Below are 15,526 nucleotides of genomic sequence, written 5' to 3'. Positions count from 1 at the left end.
GACCCTTCATTTACCAGTCGTGGGAAAGACAAGTCCTGGACGAGATGTCGAGGATTCAGGCAATTACTTGAAAGACGGTCAAAAATGATTGTCCAGCTTTAACACTCTTTTAGTTTGAAAGGCTAGCCTAAACACGTTTGTACTGTATTACTGACACTTGTTGTTTGAAACATTTAGCCCACTGTGTAATAAATATCCCAGCACAGATAAAAGATCCAAGAAGGTTTAAACACCAAGCGCAAATGTGTTTAAGCATGGAATAGAATGCAGCTTACAGCCACGGTACAGCTTGGTGGTGCTCTATCTTTAATTAAAGTCCCACGCCATGTAAACACTAAAGCTACAATTCATACTAAGAGACTCAACAAAAGACTCAAACAAAAAAAAAAACAACACTTTTTGTTGGAAAAAAAACAAAAAAAAGGTCTTAAGTGAGCTCAGCCTTTATGGAACTCTGAATTCAAAGTATTGTCCCACATTCTCCTCTCATATGATAAACATATGAATAAACTTAAATATATATAAAACAATAGCAAAAGAAACTGCATGAAATATCAATTGACATATTCACCTTTACAAAATGTTATTTAAAATGCTTAAAATACAGTCAAGTTTAGACATATTGTTGTATTGGAAGTAACTATATTCACTCAATTTCTGTACTTAAGTACAATTGTATGGTACTTACACTTGATTTTTTTCCATATTACAGTACTGTATACTTTATTTTGCATAATCAATACTAAAATATATCATATTGTTCAACTTTTACTAAAGTAAGGGGTCTAAACTAAGTATATATTGTATTATACTTTGTAAGGTTTTATTTGCATGATACACACTTTTGATTATTTAAGTGCATTGTGCCAATACTAGAGTACACATTAATGATTAACATTATTACTATCACCATCGCTGCTCGACAAACTTGCAAAATGTTTAGATAATTACTTAATCTTTTGCGTTTACCTTTTGTTATTGTTAACATAACCTAGTGCTGACTTTAATATACAAATATGTTTGATATGTAAAATATACATGATAGTAAAGAATTGGATTAAATATTGGTTTATTAATTAAACAACCCCTTTAAAATCAATACAATGACAGTTTATGAGGGCCTTCATCCTTCTCAATGAAACAGGTGCGATCAAAATGTTTAGGCCCCGCCCTCATATTGCCATATTTGGATAACTTCAGCATTCCAATGTTCAAGGGGGTGGGGCGATGACGCCACCTGTTCCTCAATGGACTGCGGGCTCGTGCTCACTCAGTCGGTAGAGTGAGGTATTTGGAGAAGCGGAGCCAGTGGGACTGACGGAGGAGAGCAGCGAGACTTTGGGATTTCAAAACACGGCTTTGTTCAAAGTTGTGTAGAATCATGGGGCTCCGTCCGGTCAACTTGTTCGTGTTTTTATTCATCAACCAAGTTTTTATCAGCCTCCAGTCGAAAGAACGTAAGTTTTTCACGCGTTGTGAAAAAATAAATAAGTGTAGCCGAGTTTTACCGGACATCGTGAGTCAGGAGGTTGGAATTTGATAGTCTGCTTATTAAGTTTGACTTCTGTTTTAAAATGGAGTAAAATGTAGTTTTTAAAGTGCTAACGCGTAGGACTTTCTGTTCTGTTTAGTTTTTCATCCAGTGTTGAATTAAAACACGATATAGTGTGGTGAATGTCTCTTTGTTTTAATACATTTAAATAGTGTAAATACTTTCGAACATAGTTTAAATGATCGAAAGATCGGATTTTAAATGTTTATATATATATATATATATATATATATATATATATATATATATATATATATATATATATATATATATATATATATGTGTAAAGGGTCCTTTTTTTACTGGCATTTGTCAATGTAGGATTAAACAGCACCTGTGAGATGCTTTAACATGTCAGACTTCTTGTTTCACTTGTGGTGCATATCCATGTAGTTCTCCCGTCACGGTAATTTAACGGCCTACGCCTTTCTCAGACATTATTAGTCCTGTATCCTGGACGTGGAGGACACGGTCAATGAAGTCCTGAATCAGACCGACATGCCAGATTAGACTGTCAAAGCGTGGCATGTGGCCTCATAAAGCTGGTGCCCCAAGATCAAGGCAGAGAATGTAGTTGTACAATCCAGTCATTTTCAAACAGGAAGGGACAACACAAAAGTGGTATTAGTATAATTAGGCTTGATAGATGTATGGATCTATCTATCTATAGATAGATGAATAGATAGATAGATAGATAGATAGATAGATAGATAGATAGATAGATAGATAGATAGATAGATAGATAGATAGATAGATAGATAGATAGGTAGGTAACCTCTTTGACTCAATAAATATGGCTAGAGATGCGATAGATGTGTATGTATGATGTCATTAGTTGCTTTTGTGCTCATACTATGTTTCTTCTGTTTGTCTCTGTAGAAGTATTGCTGGATATGAGAGCTTCGGGATCAGAGTTGGGGTGGTTGACGTTGCCACATGAGAACGGAGTGAGTATTTATACCTCAACAGGCATTTTTTAAGACTTCAGGTTCAAGACTTGTAACAGTCTCTCTCTGAGACAACAAATGACTCAAAAGGGCAGCTGAAGATTAGTTGATGTGAGGATTTGAATATTATTTAGCAACAATAACCGAGGCCTCTTTCTGCTCATTCGCTCCACTGAAAAAGTTCTCTGGCAGAGATGAAATGAGTGGCAGCCTGATGAGGTTTGGCAGAGCTCAGATAGTCTTGTGTTAACGCTACCCTTTCATAAAGAACTTATGAATGCCATTAAAATGTCAAGGGTCAACCTACATTTAAATTTACTGTACCGTCGTGCATTCAAAGGAGGTAGTTTTCATTCCAGCAATGAACCAAGGAACTGGATTTTAAGATTTAGAGATATCACTGGGATGATATGTACAGTTGTGGGCAGACATAAGTAAAAGAGAAAGAAAGAATATTCCATGTGTGGAGAACCATCCCTCTATCTATAGTTCAGTGGCTTTCCATCTAAAAAAAGCAACAGGACATGGCCACTTCCACTGTGTGGGTAACGTTTCTTCTTACGTTCTCAAGATCTAAGGGCTCTCGTTTGATCATATAGGGTTTCCCCCTGTCCCTCAAACTTTGCTTTGTTCTATTCCAACTTTCTCCCACTTGTAAAATGTATTTAAATTTGTACTAGAAGTAACTATCTGCGAGGTGTGGTCTTGACTACAGAACATTTGAACAGGAGGCAATAGAAGATGGTTAGTAATTACAAGTAATGGTATTAATTTGGCCAAATTATAGAGGAGCTAATATGTGTAACTTTAGAAATGACAGACTTAAATGATTTACATTGCCTCATAGAATGCTCCTCTAATCAGTTGAACTTTTTAAACTGTCAATATATATGTATTTCTCTCTCTTTTAACCAGTTAGATTGAACATTGATGTGTAGTCTACTAGTGCTAACACATGAGGTGTTGAGTTTTAACGTTGTATAGAGGCTTTTAATCTTTCTGCTCGTCATTGCTTCCTCTCTTAAAAAGCCTTAATTGCTGCCAATTTTGCTGCCACAGTGGCTATAAAGTTCATTTAACTGCCATAAATGTTAGTTGGTAGTCCACAGTAGTGTTTGCTGGATTTCGCACACATGCACCCTCGTGTGTCAGTGGAAAGCCACACACGTAGTGAGCACGGCACATGTCCAGGCCAATAATCCTAATGTGTGGAAAAAAGCTCCAGTTCACTCCTGCACTTTATGAGGTTCTTAGTCAGGATGAAAGAAGAGTTGTCTCATCAATAAAACTGGTTTCCAGACAGAACAAAGCCTCTGAACTCTGTACTTATTGACTGAAAAAAAGTTGTTCTTTTTAATTATTGTAGCTTTGTGACTTTTGTCCCTAAAACTAACCCCTCTCCGTTATCTTAATCTTTTTCTGTTCTACAGTGGGAGATAGTCCAGACGGTGGTGAACGGCTCACTTTTCTATACCTACAGCGTTTGTAGCGTTGACTCTACTGAACAGGACAACTGGTTACGCACAACATTCATCCAGCGGCGCCCGGGGTCTACACGAGTCTCTGTGGAGCTCAAATTTATTGTGCGAGACTGCAACACTTTTGATGGTGCTTCTGTCGCCTGCAAAGAAACCTTCAACCTTTTCATCTCAGAGGCCGATGCGGACGTAGGAACCAACTTCCGTAAAGGCCAATTCCGCAAAGTCGCCACCATCGCTCCCGACGAGGTCACGCGGGGTCGCATCCTGAAGGTCAACACGGAGACGAGGACCGTGGGGCCTCTGTCTCGAAAGGGCTTCTACCTGGCGTTTCAGGACATGGGCGCTTGTGTGGCTCTGCTGTCTGTCAGAGTGTACTACAAAACGTGCCCGTCCACCGTGCAGAGCTTGGCAGCCTTCCCGGAGACGGTGGCGGATGCTCTCAGGGAGGTGGAGGGAGCCTGCGTGGAGAATGCCGTCAGTCAGGCCACCCCACGCATCTACTGCACAGCCGATGGTGAATGGGTGGTTCCCGTGGGACAGTGCCAGTGTCTCGCCGGCTACGAAACCACCGGGGACTCCTGCCAAGGTAAGCACTGCTAGAAGGCAGCCAGGCACTCAACTGAGGCGTGTTTGCGTTGCCATGCAAGTTGTAGTAAATGAAACTCCACCAACCACTACTTTTGGAGAGGTGTGAGGAATGAGCACAGAGGAATGTTAATTAGTTTGTTTGGAAATCTATCACAGAACCGCATATCTGTGTTGAAGTCGGTCGGATAGCGTAGATGGAGCCTTGGAAAGGGAGGAAAGGGACAAGATGTTTTGTTTTCGGTTTTACGGCAACCACAGATTGCTCCACATGATTTAGATAAAAAAAAACACTGGGGGATTTCAATGCCTCATCTGTCTACCTGTTGGCCAAGAGCACATTCTTTCCACTGGCTTTTTCTCAGGACGCAGGAATGGGGCTGGGCTGAGGCCCAGTTTTATGGATCGGTTGATGGCTAGAGATAACGTACAGTACAAGAAGCTGTGGCCCAATTCCATATTCCATATGTTGTGTATTTACACTGGAGGTTTGACAACATATACAAACATATTTCAGTTGATATCCCACAATTTACAGCTCATTGGAAAATAAAGCGCTAATTCAAGCTGGAAAAGAGTTAAAACTAAAACAATGAAGTATTACATATATGGGAAGACATTTTGCTTTCTCTTTGGCAGAAATAAAATCACTTTAATGAGTACATTAATTTATTGTATACAAACTGCAAACTTGTAGTAGCCTATGAAAAAGGAAAAACCATTTGTCTTTTAAAGAGACATGAAAGTAAGCTTTTTAACCATTCAGATATTTATAAAAAATCTAAAATTTTAACAATTGGGAACATACTTTTGAAGATTTGTACGTTTCTATAAAGGACAAGGTAAAGTATGCAAACACTTTGCAGTATCTACTGCTTGTGATTTACATACAAAAAAACTGATTTTATATTTACAGTAAAAGACATAACTGCGGTGTTCATATTGAATGTTCTCCTGTTTGTGTGGAATTTGTCTTTCTCGGGTGTGGTGTGTTGAGCTGTCTGGAGGAAATGTGGGAGGAGAGAGGGTACAGAGAGAGGAGGAAGGAGGAAGGAGGAGGAAGGGTACAATATGCTGCAGGGATTTTTTGAAAGGAATTCTTTCACCCTCGCGTCACCTACAGCACCGATTGACTCAAGGAAGGGACCGTGTGAATGTCTCAGAATAACTACCTGAGTGGCGCGTCTTCGCCTCCTGAACTATTTGTTTTGAGCCAGTTGCTAAGGCGACCGGAACCACAGATTACAGGGATGGGGCCGACACGCCTTTAAGAGGTTAGACTGAGTCAGGCTGCGGCTTATCCGAGTCACCTTGACTGGCAGAGTTTGGTCTCTTTTTTTGAGTCCTTCCTATGAGACAGAAGATCATTCTCATCAGCTTAAAGAAATAAGCCATTAGTTGATAGACATACATTGGTAAGCAACTATTTTGACAATTGATTAATCCTTTAAGTCCTTTTCTCTTCCAAAAATGAAAAGAAATAGTTTCTAGCCTTTCAATAGTTTTTCTTCTCTGTGTTTTGTACCAGTCTAAACTGGATATCTTTGGCTCTTGCACTGTCTGACTAAACTACACATTTGAAGACGTCACCTTGAGATTTAGGAAATTGTTTCACTATTTTGTAACATTTTATAGACCGGATGTAACAATCTACTAGTTGCCAGATTAATAGCTAATGGAAGCTGTATTGTTAGTCACAGCCCTATACTGTTGATAGATAAGTACAGTGCTTCACAGAGTAAATATTGTCCTGAGGTTGTAAAAATTAATAAAAAGAGGAATGCAGGGAGGAAGTCATGTCAGAAGATTGTTTCAGACTTTGAGGTTTCTGACAACAGGTGGACTCTGAGCCAATCACCGGGAACAGAAGTTGGCAGAGGAACACAGGAAATGTTCATGACGGGGGAAAAAACTGGGATCCCAAATGTGGAGGATGACCTAAGTGCTAGATGCAGAAAACATGTTTCATTACAAAAGTTAAAACGCATTGAGTATCTTGTAGTTAGTTCCGAGGCCCTATTTCCACTTAACAAGAGAAAGTGAGATCCTTCGAGGCTCATGGGCTGCATGTGCATTCCACTGAAGAGCACAACTGTTGTGGGAAAAGGAAGTAAAGCGACATGAGGAGGAATGCTGACAGACACAAATAAGAAGGTTGTCGGAGGGTGGGGAGTCAGTCGACAGTTGCTCCATGAGGGTGGTTAGTTTCGTGGCTGCTTAGTTAGGTGTGGAGTGTAATTTAGTCAAGAGGATTAGTAGAGCAACAGGACAGCTGTTAGCCAATGACGTGCCCCGCATTGCCTCTCTTTACTCTTTCATCCGGTTGTTAACACACGCAACGAGCTCCCTAATCCATGTTCCCACTCATTAGAACAATGGGTCGACACAAAGAGCAAAAAACGGATTCAATTAACAGATGCACCGGTGTGGAACTTAAGTCCTTTTCACATGTGTGTCGTAGTCATGAAGGACCGCGGGACGATTTTAATTCCTTCAAGAAGGGAAGATTTAGGTTTGGGAATAAATGAAAACAATATTTCAACCTTTTCCCTAAATTTACAAAATAACGCTAAAGCTTTTAATTCAAGTAAATATGAGAACCCATCGTTGCCAAAGTTTGCATTAACAATGTCTATATTCATACACTGCACACATGCCGCCAATTGGAAACTTTATAATGAGTGAGGCAACATATTTATGGCACCACTCTGTCCAATCTCAGAGACAATGGATGAATAGGGCTTGAGTTTCTTTGGTACGTGACAGAGGTCCTGCTGCTGCAGCTCAAGATGAAATGGGCTGGCCCCCTTTTCTTATGCGAAAGGACCTCAGCTACACCCCCACTGCCGCCGAGTGACTCCCCAGAGAGAACTTCTGTTGCTGCTCCAGACCTTTACCCCCATCCCCCATCCATCCATCTATTCATCTTCATCCCTCCTACTCAAACTCAACCTGCTCCTTCTCCTCCACGGCAGCAATACTTGGAGTGCAAAGGTCTTTCCGCCTGAATGGTGAAGTAACGCGACCACGTCTTTAATCCAGGGTTCACTCGACCTATTCTCACGGCCACCAGCACAGGGGCCAGATGAAAGCCTCCTCTCTTCAGAGACGGCAGACTGAAAGCAGAGAGAGGAGATCCTTCATAAGATCATTCTTTAAAAGTCTTTCTTTCTATTTTTTTTACCTTGCTGTCCTTTATCACCTCAGAAAGTATGTGTGTCTGTTTTCCATAAACACACTAAAAATCATACTGGTCTCCAGCGGCTTATCCTATTTCCTGACTCTCTTGTTCTCTTAACTGTTCAACTTCAGATGCTGTAATTTGTGATTGGTGCTTGAGGTTAGCGGAAGGAAGGAAGAAAGAGAGGAAACATCAGCCTCAGACTGAATTTGCAGCTCCTGCGTCCTGGTTTCTGTCCACTGTGCATGTTCATTAACCTCCCCTGCCCTGGAAGACTGTTTATCTGTGCTGAACTGTCCATCACAACTCTCCACCAGTGTGCGGGGTGCCATTTCCTTTGGCAAAAACACGAATATTATCTGCCAGTGAAAATGAGCAGAGAGGTCATGGGGGAAAGGCAGATCAGATCACCTGATGGATTTAATGCTCCGTTGTCATCCGGTTGACACTGGCAGTGTGACCTGAGATTAGGCCTTCAGGCGAAAAAGGCGAGTAGAGGCAGATCGTCAGGGAAATCCCTTTTCATTCCTCTGGATACAAAGGCTCAGTGATTATAGGTTACTCACAACAAATGCTTCCTGTCGGGTGGAACGGACTGGTATTACAGAGACAGCTTCATTGTTTGCATTTAGATCAGTCATCCCTTCCTGTGTTTGTCTGTTTCAATTACTCCTAATGTCAAGCTTAAACTAACACACACACACCTTCTCCCTCTCACACAGCATGCAAACCAGGCTACTTCAAGACATCTGTATCAAGCGAGTTATGCCAAGTTTGTCCTGATAACAGCAAGCCCTCTGCAGCCGGAGCCACCGAATGCCAATGTGAGCAGGGTTTCTTCCGCTCCCCTTCCGACACTCCCGCGACACCCTGCTCTGGTAATGAAGACACTCACTGTCGTATTCCTGATAAAATCAAATGTTGGCTCATTACAGACTGGTGAGAATACCATACTAACTGTTCCGTGTCCTGTACTTCCTCCTCAAGCGCCACCAAGTGCCCCTCGTGACCTGACCTCCACCACCCTGTCGGCACAGGGCAGGCTGCAGCTGTCCTGGAGTCCACCGCTGGTGACCGGGGGCCGCAGTGACCTCGCCTACAGTGTGGTGTGCGAGCACTGCGACGAGGCTTTGTGTGTCCCCTGTGGCGAGAAGATCCGCTTCGAGCCCGGTCCTACAGACCTGCAGGACACCACGGTCGTCGTCAGTGACCTGGATTCTCACCTGAACTACACGTTCACTGTCGAGGCTCACAGCGGCGTGTCCCAGTTCGGTACCAACAGGCCCATCGCGACCATCACCACTGCCCTAGACTACACCGGTGAGCCACATGAAAAGCTTATTCTTTGTGCTGTGATTTAATCTTGTGTTATTGTCTCTTTATTAAGTTGGTTTTACTTTTTCAAACCCCACTCTTATTTGTGGGTGAATAATATTAAAATGTGAACATAAATTGTTATTACACCAAATAGCAAAAAATTACTTTTACATTTTTCTATTAAATTATGTTTTTCAATACTCAAAAAACAAAACTATTTTTTTGTTTGCTTTTTGAGCTGTTTAAAAATTGTCTGTCTCCAGAACCCTGACTTATTCATTTGTTTCAGATGTTTAGACATTGTTTCTTTTAATATTGTATTTGCCAGGAAAAGAAGGGCTTATTACACAAAGAGGAATTCAGTCTGACCCACTGAATCCCAAAGGCTTTTATTTCCAAATCTCCTTTCCAAAGACTATGATTAGTCACTAACCATTATTTTGCTTTCTGTCTCTCACCAACCGTTAGATCCCCCAAAGGTGACGTTGATCCATCTGGATGATCGCGGCCCCACCAGCCTGTCTCTGTCCTGGACTCTGTCTCGCAGGCCTCCAGCCCACATCAATCACCGCTATGAGCTTATGTACCGCAGAAAAGTAAGACAGAGTACTTTGTTCTCTTTTCCTTTTGTCCCCTCTCCCCTCGTTTGAAGTTGAGGCTGTAAATTGTTCCAAAATTTTTCTAATCCACCCACTTTCCTTTTCGCAGGATGATGAGGGCGAGCGTGATGTGACCACCTACACTGTCCTGATTTTGGAAAAAAGTTCTGTCCAAATTAATGAGCTCACCCCAGACACTAGTTACATGTTCAGGGTCCAGGCACTGAGCCCTGAAGGAAACCCCGGCAGCTACAGTGGGGAGCACGAGTTCCTTACCTCGCCTTTAGGTACCAACAGCCATGAGATGAAACTAGTTTCTCCATATAAACTTGTATTTTACATAATCAGTTGCTAAATTTAGTTTTTCTTCTGTGATTTCCACAGCTGAGTCTCGGATCCAGAACAACTCCACCATGGTGATGGGAGCTGTCGTTGGAGTAGCGATTATTCTGCTGGTTGTGGTGGCTGTCCTGCTGCTGCGTAAACGGTTGGTAACAACATGCTTTACATCCAACGCCTGTGCTATTCTGATAAATGTTATCTACAAACCTGCAAACTCTGTGATTAAGTGCCACAAGCTTGAGTAAATTGAAGATTTTCTGGTATGACTGCCAAGGAAGGGTTTATCAGTAATAGCTGGTGCTGTTATTGAACATAGCTTTGGTCTTTTTCAGCAGAGACTGACCTGCAATTACTAAAAAGCCAGTCTGTATTCTGTTTAGCCCTGTAGTGATTATTTTTGTTTTCCTCTCAGGAGACTGAACTCTCGTGGCAGGGGAGGAGCTGAAGATCCCTACTTCTTAACAGGTTAGAACACCATTCTGTACATGCAATAATAATACTAATAATAATAATATTAACAATAGTATTTAATTATTAAGCCTACTATTCTGGTCATTCTCTCCATAGATCAGCTCAAGCCTCTGAAGACCTATGTTGATCCGCACATGTACGAGGACCCTAATATCGCCATCCAGAAATTTGTCACAGAAATTGACCCCACTGCCATTAGCAAACAAAAAGTCATCGGAGTTGGTAAGTGTATTTATTTTTATCTTTTAATAAATCACCGGTCTTTTTTAAAAATAAAATCTCAAAACGCAGTTTTTAATGTTTTCTCCTGCTGTCCGTCTGCCGATCAGGAGAGTTTGGGGAAGTGTTTTGGGGCGTGATGAAAAATCCCAAGCGAGGAGATGTGGCCGTGGCAATTAAGACCCTGAAGCCGGGGTACTCGGAAAAACAGAGGCAAGAATTCTTGGGTGAGGCCAGCATCATGGGTCAGTTCTCCCACCCGAATATCATCCGGCTGGAGGGAGTTGTCACAAAATGTGAGTCGATAACCTCAGACATAAGTCAAACAATCCTTCTCAATTCATTAAAATAAACTGCTTGTAGACTTTGCTTTCACTAAACACAAATATTTATTTTAATTTTCAGTCAAGCATGCCATGATAGTGACAGAATACATGGAGAATGGAGCTCTTGACACATATCTGAAGGTAAGTTCATGCATTTTGTTGCAAACAGGAAGGTCACATGACTTGAGCTTCAGACTTATCATTGTTTAGTCATTAATATTTCTTAAAGGTGCAAACTGTTTTGAGTTTAAAGATTTTATGCATTTCTTTTTGCATTGTTTTGCAAAGGAACTTGTGTTCTATTTTTTTAAATTATACAACTTGTTATAGGAAACTATTCCTTTTAATACATTGAATGAAGTTAAAAGGCACTGAAAAAAAATGTATTGGGTTTGACTGTTACTCATGACAGAACAAAAATCTTGTCACAATTATTCAAAGAGTTATTTAATAGATGTATTGTTTTCCTTCAGGACCGCGATGGAGAGATTCCATCATATCAGCTTGCGGGGATGCTTTGTGGAATAGCTGCTGGCATGAAATACCTCTCTGACATGAACTACGTCCACCGGGACCTGGCAGCTCGAAACGTTTTGGTTAACAGCTGCTTGGAGTGTAAAGTGTCTGATTTTGGGCTGTCGCGTGTGCTGGAGGATGATGACGCTGAGGGCACCTACACAACAAGAGTGAGTCTAACAGCTGCATGTTTAACAGCCTAAAAGCAGAGGGAGAACAATCATTTTCTGTCCAGTAACGAATGCCAGAGTGCTAATCGTACTTTCCCTCCCAAGTGTCCAATCTAGTGTTGGTCTTTCAGCGCTTTGTGTTTCCACTCCCTTCACACATTTAACATGATTTCATAATGTTTCTCTTCTGTCAGGGAGGTAAAATCCCTATCCGCTGGACGGCCCCCGAGGCCATCGCTTACAGGAAATTCACTTCAGCCAGCGACGTGTGGAGCTTCGGCATCGTCATGTGGGAAGTCATGGCATTTGGAGAACGGCCATACTGGGACATGAGCAACCATGAGGTATGTCCAGCTCTTGCGGTTGAGATGAAGGATTGTTTCAGGCTGTGTAGGTCAAACTTTAATGTGCATCACCACTGAGAGACTGTGCAGGGTAGGTGGTGGTAGAAAGTTGCCTGATGTCCAAAGTAGATTCTTGGCATCTTCCTCAAATTTAACTGTGGAGGTCAGCATACCAACAGAGCACTTTTTCCAGGCTGTCTGTCACTACACTCATAAATATACTTGAGATCTAAGAGCTGCCTTCCCGCTTCCTCAGGTCATGAAGGCTATCAACGAGGCCTTCAGGCTTCCTGCTCCGATGGACTGCCCATCCGCCATCTACCAGCTCATGCTCCAGTGTTGGCAGCACGATCGCTCCAAACGACCTCGCTTCACGGACATTGTCAACATTTTGAACAAATTGCTCCGAAGCCCAGAGTCTTTGAAAACCATCGCTGACTTTGATCCACGGTATGAACTTCATTTTCATTTAAGTTTAGGATTTGGTAACAAAGTAAAATAGACAAAATTAAAAGATCTACTCTAAAATACCCAAATACTCTCAGGTGCATATTCCATTCTGTGGAGAATTGCACAACTTAAACTCAATATTGATAAACCCTTGTTGTGTATTATTAAGTAGATGCATGCACTCAGTGAACATAACATGGCAGTAAATAATGAGTAATCCAAATGTCCACTGTTCCTCACAGCGTGTCCATCCGCCTGCCCAGCACCAGTGGCTGTGATGGCACCATGTTTAGGTCGGTGCCCGAGTGGCTGGAGTCCATCAAAATGAGCCAGTACACCGAAAGCTTTGCTCGTGCTGGGATCACGACCATGGAGCAGGTGCTCGCCTTGAGGCACGAGTAAGTCCACGCATAGCACAGGTGCAGATCTGCTGCACTGCTTTTATCTGGCACCAGGCCACACTTTGTAGTCGCACAGAGAAAGTATTGAGCTCTCAGCTTGAACATTTGTCGGCCAGTTTGTGCATGTGGAAATACTTCACTCTACCACATCATTCCTATCATTCTTTACTGCCATAACTTCCACAGCAGTGGTCCCTTTTTGAATCTGATGCTCCGCTACAGTTCTGCCTGAACAGTTTAAAAGTGAATTGTTAATTAATTACTTTAAACAATCTATTCAAACCCTTTACACATTATTTTTAGATGCTATTTGCATATTGATTTCCAAATTAAACTTTAGTTTTGATTCTCCCCAATGAGAATCAGTGCTTTACAAGTACCTCGGTGGTCTCTGTATACAAAACATATCCATATTGTTTTTAGCACTCTTAAATTGGTAACATTTATCTTGTCCTTTTCAGGGATATCAGGAATATCGGAGTGCGGTTGCCCGGACACATGAAGAGGATAGCATACAGCATCCTGGGTCTGAAAGATGAGACCAGCTCCCTCAGCGTGTTTGCAGTGTGATCTAAGCATTCCTCCAAATCAAAGTGCACTGACTGACCTGCCATTTCACTCACGAACGAGGAGGAATGAAGTGAGGGAAGGGGGTGAACCTGAGCTCCACCGCAGGGGGTTCATTTTATGGTGCGACTGAAGAGGACCCTCCAAACCACTCGGAAAAGACTGAGATAAAAAACACTTAAGTACTTTATGATAACGGAAGACAAAGAATTTCTTCATGTAAAAAAATGTTTTATATGTTAAACATAAACATAAGTTATGTGATGTAGTAGATGAAACAATTATAAGAGTACATGCTAAATGTGAGACGGTGAGAGTGCTTGGTTTGTATTTACTGAATGACTGAAAAATGTAATGCTCTTTACAGTTTGAGGGTGTTTTCTTCCAAGCACTCACTTTATCCTGCCAGTGTTTCTGGATCTTTAAATCTGTTTTTCTACATATGATCAATGAGACTTGCTTTTAAATTTGGAATTTTAATTCCACTCAGGGCAAAGAATCACATATTATGTTTTGTAGTTGGTCTCTTTATCACAAGATGCATTTTTTTCCTCAAGTCTTGTTTGTTTACATCATGTCTTAATACAACTGTTTATTTTTTTTTATTTAATATTTATTTTAATTTGTATTTATGCCATTTGTTACATAACTGATCTGGGGCATATTTGCCAGGCGATGTATTTTTATGTTTGAATAAAATCTGTCTTTCCTTGATACTGGATCACTTTCTTGTACTACGTAGTCGACAGCTATTTGTTTTTAATTGATCAGAATGGAATATCTCAACAACTGTCCGATGGATTGCCTCGACCTTTGGAACAGAAATTATTATTATTATTTTTATTATTATGATTGTGAACCCTACTGACTTTTCATCCAGCATTAATAGAAGGTTGATGCTGTCAATTATCTCATCACCTATTGTGACGGATAATTGACAGCATCAACGGATCGTAATGGATTGAAATTTGTCACAGACCTTCAGTCTTTGTTAACTTTGGTGAGCACAAACTTCTCTTCTCGTCATCAGGTCAAAAATGTAATTTGTTCAATACTTCGGTTTATGTCCAAATGAACTTAACAATGACTAACATTCCCATCAGCCTCAGCTGTACTTTGTAACTAATAGCATACAATCGTGAAACGGTAAGGAAAACACTGATATAGTTTAAGATGTACAGAAATGACCGCCCCCCAAAAAAATATCAATACTTCAAGCCTTAATGTTAAATAAAACATTAAATAAACTGTATTCCCTTCACTTAAACACTAGAAGTGACCTAATATGATTACACCATCCTCACACAAACAAACTTTGCAATTCTGCCACACACAGCCCAAAACCCCAAGTGCCAAAAAAACCATAAACTCTCCTAATATAGGTTGCCAAAGGTCTTTCTTCTGACACCACTCTCAAGCTCGTTGGTATGTTTACATCAAGACAAAAATCTAAAACTATTTCCAATGCTTAACTTTATTGATTTTAACAGTTTGCTTTTCTTTACATTTTAGCGCTCCAGACACACAAAGCTTGTTTTAGGGGACATCCAAACAGAGTTGATCAACCTCTGTGACTTTGCCAAGGTGGAGCAGAATGTCCCACTTACACACTACTGTCCATCGCATCACAGTCACTACGACATGTTAGGTTCTGGAAGGTTTTCAGTGGGATGCATTGGTACAGTGAAAATCATTACCTTCATATATATATATATATATATACAAAAAGGGCTAAAAGCTACTTTACATCATACTGACACTTGTAGTAAAATAACTTAATTTCACAGCAGACAATTATAACATATTCGTTCACACTGGCAGCTCAACGCCCTTTCTCACACAAACACAAAGACTCACCGGCTCCTAGTCTGGGGTGTGGTGAAGAATTTGAACCAGTTGACCAGCAGTTGAACAACCGTTCTGACACATTGAATATCTACAGTCTGTGTCATGTTCATGCAGCTGAATCATTCAGACATCCAGCCACACGCACACACACACACACACACACACACACACACACACACACACACACACACACACACACACACACACACC

The 15,526-nt window shown here is 41.1% G+C and overlaps 1 protein-coding gene across 1 annotated transcript; it reads left to right on the top strand.

Annotated features, from left to right (window-relative positions):
* Positions 1–1,324: 1,324 nt before the first annotated feature.
* On the top strand, positions 1,325–14,137 carry epha2a (eph receptor A2 a). Its single transcript, XM_068593852.1, has 17 exons — positions 1,325–1,457; positions 2,432–2,499; positions 3,930–4,566; positions 8,469–8,624; positions 8,734–9,066; positions 9,532–9,659; positions 9,772–9,949; positions 10,047–10,149; positions 10,417–10,469; positions 10,572–10,697; positions 10,805–10,990; positions 11,100–11,161; positions 11,494–11,706; positions 11,901–12,050; positions 12,307–12,500; positions 12,743–12,898; positions 13,363–14,137. Exons 1-17 carry the CDS (start codon positions 1,382–1,384, stop codon positions 13,469–13,471), a joined length of 2,928 nt encoding a protein of 975 aa, XP_068449953.1. The 5' UTR covers positions 1,325–1,381; the 3' UTR covers positions 13,472–14,137.
* The last annotated feature ends 1,389 nt before the right edge of the window (positions 14,138–15,526 follow it).

This window comes from Clinocottus analis, unplaced genomic scaffold (assembly GCF_023055335.1).
Source record: "Clinocottus analis isolate CAN_PGR_092001 unplaced genomic scaffold, fCliAna1.0.p SCAF_3, whole genome shotgun sequence".
Classification (NCBI taxonomy): domain Eukaryota; kingdom Metazoa; phylum Chordata; class Actinopteri; order Perciformes; family Cottidae; genus Clinocottus; species Clinocottus analis.
This window is presented reverse-complemented; position numbering and strand designations above follow the sequence as displayed.

Bases quoted from the DNA above. Each gene is read 5' to 3' on its own strand.
- epha2a (XM_068593852.1), top strand. From the start codon at position 1,382: ATGGGGCTCCGTCCGGTCAACTTGTTCGTGTTTTTATTCATCAACCAA. The intron at 1,458-2,431 runs GTAAGTTTTTCA...TTGTCTCTGTAG, and splicing joins CAGCCTCCAGTCGAAAGAAC to AAGTATTGCTGGATATGAGA. The intron at 11,707-11,900 runs GTGAGTCTAACA...CTCTTCTGTCAG, and splicing joins AGGGCACCTACACAACAAGA to GGAGGTAAAATCCCTATCCG.